Source organism: Petaurus breviceps, unplaced genomic scaffold (genome assembly GCF_028583685.1).
Source record: "Petaurus breviceps papuanus isolate PSGF00001 unplaced genomic scaffold, PetGlider_PUasm1.0 186, whole genome shotgun sequence".
NCBI classification, from domain to species: domain Eukaryota; kingdom Metazoa; phylum Chordata; class Mammalia; order Diprotodontia; family Petauridae; genus Petaurus; species Petaurus breviceps.
Genome location: NW_027185798.1, coordinates 8,496,065 through 8,502,364, shown reverse-complemented (window position 1 = coordinate 8,502,364; position 6,300 = coordinate 8,496,065). Strand labels below are relative to the sequence as shown.

At 49.8% G+C, this 6,300-nt stretch overlaps 1 protein-coding gene across 1 annotated transcript; it reads right to left on the bottom strand.

Moving 5' to 3' along the window:
* Nucleotides 1-353: 353 nt before the first annotated feature.
* On the bottom strand, nt 354-5,089 carry TMEM270 (transmembrane protein 270). Its single transcript, XM_069089146.1, has 3 exons — nt 5,018-5,089; nt 1,668-2,096; nt 354-620 (listed from the first exon to the last, which is right to left on the bottom strand). Exons 1-3 carry the CDS (start codon nt 5,087-5,089, stop codon nt 354-356), a joined length of 768 nt encoding a protein of 255 aa, XP_068945247.1.
* Between the last annotated feature and the right edge of the window lie 1,211 nt (nt 5,090-6,300).

Here is a 6,300-nt window from a genome sequence, read left to right as displayed (position 1 = left end):
TGCTAACTAAAAGCAAGACCACCCACGGGGATAATCCTCCCCCCAGAGCCCAGCAGTTCAAATCTCCCTTCTCTGGCCCTCATAAGTCTCACCTGGCTCTCTGGGAGACACAGTCAGCTCACCAACATGAGGGTCCATTTAGAAACACCAGCTTAATTTGGCCTCTGTAGTCAGGCTAAAGGCATCCATGCTATAGGCATCAGGAAGAGAGGGGGCCACCCCACCCCATCAGGGTTAGTTTTCAATGGAGGCCCTCCCAGTTATGGAAATATAACCTCATTGGCTCCCAGCTGATGCTCCCCAGAAGGGGGGCCCCAAACAAGCAGCTTCCTGGGGACAGGTCAAAATGCAGTTTATTCATCCAAAGTTTTGAGTTCCTCAGGAAGCAATGGTTCCGTGGTACTGTCCTCCCACACCATGTCCATCTCTCCTTCTTGGGCCTGGGCCACTTGGGCTGTGTGCTCAAAGGCAGCCTGGAGCATGTGGGAGACCAGGCAGGTGGCCCAGGTAACTATGTAGGCCAAATGCCAAGAGGTAAGGGCTGCTGTGTTTTCCACCTGCCAGTACAGCTGCCTCAACAGGCCCAGGAACTCCAGGGAAAACCAGTTATCCAGAAGTGCCTAAAACAGGTGATATGTAACCACAAGGCATCCATCCCCACTGATCACTCCAATAGTTCCCCAATACCTGCTTATCATCTCCTGACCTCTCCTATGGTCAGTGGGACCATATTTTCCACTGGCCACTCCAGCAATCACCCCTACTGACCAGTCTCTGCCTGACCAGTCCCTGACCATGCCACTCTCTACCCCTACTTATCTCACAGCCATGCCCACTGACTGTCACAGTCCTGACTAACCACTCCTATTGACCACCCTCTGACCTCTCCAGTTTCTATACCTCCAAAATTCACTCCAGCTAACCATGATTATCAACAACCCCCTTACCTCTCTACTAATCATGTTCCATATTGACTGTCCTAATATCCTTACTGATTTAGTACTCCCCATCAACTATGCCTCCATGAACCATTCCAACATTCACCCACACTGACCTACTCTATTGATCACCCATCAATGCCCACTGCCAGAAAACCATTCCTAGTAACCACCTCTGACCATTTCTATTTACTATGTCTCCCACTGATCACTCCCAACATCCCCCCAACAACTGCTGCTATTGACCATTCCCTGACCTCTCCAATTGGTTACGTCCTCCATTGATTACAATGTCCATATGGCTTTAACCTTCCTGTTGACCATACTTCCACACACCATTCCAATATTTGACCCTGCTCACTTACTCTATTGATCTCCCCAATTAATCATTCTTCCTTGACCACCCTCTCATTTCTCCTATTTACTGTGTCCCCAACATCCACTCCAGCTAACCAACCATTCCTAATACTCATGCCCCCTACCTCTCCTACCAATCATGTCCCATACTGATCACTCCAGTACCTACTGTGACAATTCCAAATAAGTCATCCCAACATTCAGCCCTCCTGACCTATTGTTACCCATCAAGACCCACCCCGTACATGCCCACCCTGACTGACCATACTCCCCACTGACCACCCCAGGTTCCACCCTCATCAGCCACCCCTACTGATCATTGATATGTCCACTCCCTATGTCCAGGCCTGGTCCAGTCCTCTGAGTCCTCACCAGTCGCTTCAGCTGCTTGATGCTGAAGCTGTGGGCTGTCTGGCAGAGCCTCCAAGAGATCAGGAGGACCAGCAGGACCCCAAGTAGCAAGCTTTGAAGCCAGTAATGGAGCAAATTCTTCCAGGGGCCCCAGAAGAAGCCCAGGTGTCCACAGGCGGCTTGGCAGAGATGGCAGAAGGTGAGGGGAGAGTTCAACAATCGAGTGAGGGCCAGGCCAGGCAGGCGGAGAGCCAGTAACAGCAGAGCTCTCCACAGGGTCACCAGACCCCTCACTACAGAGCTCAGGGGGCAGAAGAGACAGGAGTGGGATGGGGCAGGGGCTAGGCATGCAGAGCTCTCCACTTCCTGGGCCAGCCCTAACACCCAGTGGTTGAAGAGGAAGATCTTCAGAAGCAGGAAATTGTAGAGATGAATCCAGTTCTGGAAAAGCTGAAGGGGATGAGAGAGGCAAAAGAAGCCAGCCTTAGTGAGTCAGGGACACGGCAGGGTGGGGCTGTGGCAAGGGGGCTATGGGACCTCGTTCCAGAAGACACTGCCCAGCATGGCCGGGGAGGCCCTGATCAGAGAGCCCTAGGTCTGCCCCTAGAGCCCCGTATGACCAGAATCTCTGGGCCTCTTCTATCCAATGAAAGGACTAGACTGGGAAACAATGTCAATCTGGGGTCCACAGGGATCAGTGGATTGATTTAAGGGGGTGGGTGAACTTGTACCGGAAAAAAATTACCTCTTCCCTTTCACTGACCTCCAACTGAAATTGAGCATTTCTCTTAGAAGGGGGCCCTCAGCAGGCTTCACCAGACCACCGGGTCACAGAAAAAGTTGACTGGAAGGCCTTTAAGGGCCCACCCAGCTCTGACCTTCCCTGGGGCTAAAGGTTCTCAAATGTCCACAGGGGCGAAAAGGAACAAAGGCACATATCATCCAAGTGCTTCCATTTTACATTGGATACATTTTTAAAACTTACTTTTGCATCAGGACACATATGATGTGAGCATGAAAAAATGACAGACAGCATGGAATAGCAGATAAAAGGCTGGATTCATAGGTAAGAAGACCCAAGTTCAAGATCTGCCTTTTGACCCATACTGACTTGTGACCCTGGGCAAGTCACCTAATCTCTCTTTGCCCTCGGACCGGACCATAGGACTATAAATAACAGAGCAGATGAAGATTGACATTGATAAAGGGAGGTTTTCCTCTGTGAGAGTTCTTTATACCAATTACATTACAGCTCCAGTCTCAAATAATCACGATGCTTCCAAGAAGTGGATGTGGATGTGGTGGAGACTGGGAATCAAGGATGGCGATGGAAGAATACAGCTGAGGACCGCTAGGTGGCGCCATAGTGCATAGAGCACCTGGCTTGGAATCACAAAGACTCAAATCCGGCCTCAGACACTTCCTAGCTGGGTGACCCTGGGCAAGTCACTTCACCCTGTCTGACTCAGTTTCCTCATCTGTCAAATGATCTGGAGAAGGAGATGGCAAACTTTTCCAGTATCTTTGCCAAGAAAAGCCCAAACAGGGTCACGGAGAGTTAGGCACAATTAATTAAGTAACCACAGGTTCAAATAAGATTGGGAGAAGGCAATAGAAGTAACAGCTATTACTCTGCCTCTAGACTTGACTGGTTATGACAATATGGGGCCAAGCCCACCCTAAGGAATTATTTCGAGAAAGTGGGTCATGGGAGCATAGATATAGACACTCTGAAGCCCAGAGAGGTTAAGAAAGACCCAATATCACACAGTTAGGAAGTGACAGGTCAGGACTGGAACCCAAGACTGCTCATTTCAAATCCAGAGTCATTTCCCCAGCGGCCTGGTGCTGCCCTGCCTCCTCATCATGGAGAAGAAGTCCTAATAATCTCAGTCCTACAGAGGTCTTTCGGTTCTAGGATTTAGAGGTGGAGGGAACTTGGTCAGATCCTCCAATCCAGCCTTGACATTTTGCAGATGAAGACACTGAGGCCAGGAAAGGTTAACTATGTTGCACAGATTCATGATTCAAACTCAGGTCTTCTGACTACAAGAACAAGGTTCTTTCCACTCTATGGAGGTATCAGGGTCCAGATTCGGACCCTTTCCAAGGTCTGAAGCATCTCAGAACTGAAGGGAACCAGGCATGATCTAGGCCAGAGGATCTTCATCCAGGGGGCCATGAGCCTTTTAAGACATATATTTTGATAACTATATTTCATTTAATTTTATTTTTTGCCCTTTTTTTGGAGGGGGAAAGGTAGGACAATTGGGGTTAAGTGACTTGCCCAAGATCACATGACTAGTTTGTGTGTGTTATGTGTCTGAGGCTGGATTTGAACTCAGGTCCTCCTGACTCCAGGGCCGGTGTTTTATTCACTGTGCCACCTAGCCTCCCCAGTAACTGTATTTCAATACAATGTGTTTCCCATGAATTTCATTTTGTTACATTTAGAAACATCAGTCTTAGGGATGGGTTCATGGGCTTCACCAGATACAGACCAAAGGGGTGCAGGACACAGACAAGGCTGAGAACCCCTGGTCCAGGTAGACTTCCTGCCCAGTGCTGTATCTATAGAATCTCTGGCGGGGGGAGTGCCCAGCTTTTGCTGTAAAACCCCCTGCAACGGACAGCTAACTACCTCATCAAGTTGGTTTTATTTTTTTGGGTACCAGCTGTTAGAAGAGTCTTGATACTGTCAGCATCTGCCTTGTCACATCTTCTGCCCACTACTCCCCTTTCCATCTTTCAAATTTTGAAGACAATCATCCAGCCTTGCCCCAAGTTTTCTCCTCTCCAGACTAATCATCCCTCATCCCTTGTGTGATGCTTTGGGGTTCTCTCTCTATCCTTCAAACCCTCCCTTTCCACCCTGCGATTCAGATTCATGGCATTATGGAAGGGGATATTGGAGCAGGTTAAGCTTTAACCCTAGAAGGGCAAATCTCTGTAACGGTGCACCCCAACAAGCTGGTAGGGGAGAGGTGAAAGGAGGCAGTGTGGTCCAGTGGGCTCTGGAGTCAGAGACTGGATTCCAACCTCATCTCTGATGCCTCAAGGCTATCTATGTGACCAGTCACCTCCCTGGGCCTCTGTTTCCTCATCTGCAAAATAACAGGGTTGCCCTAGATGACCTCTGGGGTCCCTTCTAGATATAGGGCTCCAATCCTATTGTCCTATGTTTGGAGGCCATGTATTCTAACACCCTTACTTTACAGATGAGGAAACTGAGGCCCAGGGAGCTAACGGGGTAAGACCAGCCCTGGTAACAAGGCACATGATAGAGGATCCATTGTAGAGAAGGCAGAATGGAGGCGTAGGAGGAGGGACCCGATAACGTCTTTCCCTCCCTAGCCCTGAGCCGGCCTCACCAACACAGAGATCTTTACTGTTTGAAGCACGATGCCTGGAATGCTAGATCGGACTTGGAGAGTGTCTGCCATCCTGGCTCTCTTCTGGCCACCTGAACAGTGAATGACTTCATAGATACCCTTGTGTGAGAAGGCACTGTTTCCATGGACCCATGGTTGCTATGAGACATGAGACACCCACCTCCACCTGTCCTGCTCTCACTCTGCCTCAGTCCTAGGGTTTCCAAGGTACCAGATGCAGGAAAGGATGCTTCAGAGTGGCAGAGAGCTCCTGTAAGGAGGGGATCTCAGAAGCCAGCCAGCTGGAGTTTCCTTTCATTTTACAGGTGAGAAAACTGAGGCCCAAGGAGATGAAATGATTCGTCCAAGGTCACACAGGTAGTGAGTGTCTGAGGTGAGATTGTAACCTAGCTTCTCTGAGCCTATGTACGGTGCTCTTTTCACTATGACAGATAATGGCTGGGAGAAGCAGAAGAGGGGCACAGCCTTGCCCAGAACTGGTCAAGCCTGACTGGGGGGATGTTCAGGGTCCAGGACCCCCAGCTCCTCCTGCTGCTCCCACTGACCCACAGAAGGAAGCTGCATGACAGTCTCTTCAGGCAAGGCACAAACCCCAGTCAGCTGGGAGGGTTCTCTCCCCCAGACAAAAGCTACAGGGAAGGAGGAGAAGGGCATAGACCTGGAAGATTTGGCAGAGAAAAGCAGGAGACACAGAAGAGATTCTCAATGAACACTGTATTTCCACTACTGTGCCCGTTTACTGTGTCTACACCACCACCATCCTTCTGGGGTGGCAGGGTAGGGGAAGGGCCAGGGGAAAGGAAGCCCCAAGATGATTGGGGGGGGGGAGTCCTGGCAACATAAGTTTCATGCCAGGAGTTTCTTCTCCAAAGCTGAAGTGATTAGAATTTCCTAGAGCCAGAAGGACCCTCAGAAAAACCCTGCATTGCCCACAGCCCCATCGGGTCCCCCATTGCCTCCTTTCTCCAACCTCCAGTAGCTCTTAGAACTGCCCAAAGAGACTGGTCAGTAGGGTCACGGAACTCCAGAGCCACATAGGACATTAGGAGCCAGCTAGCCCAAATGCTAGCAGAACAAAAACCCTACATCCCTGACAAAGGATTCTGTCACTCTTGGCTTGAAGATCTCAAGTAAGGAAGGCAGTGTGGTAGAGTGGAAAGAACTCTGGATCAGGACCTGGATGCAAATTCTGCTTCTGTCACTTTCTACCTGTGCGACCTTAGACAAGTCACTTCCTCAGCCTCAGTTTTCCCATCTGTAAA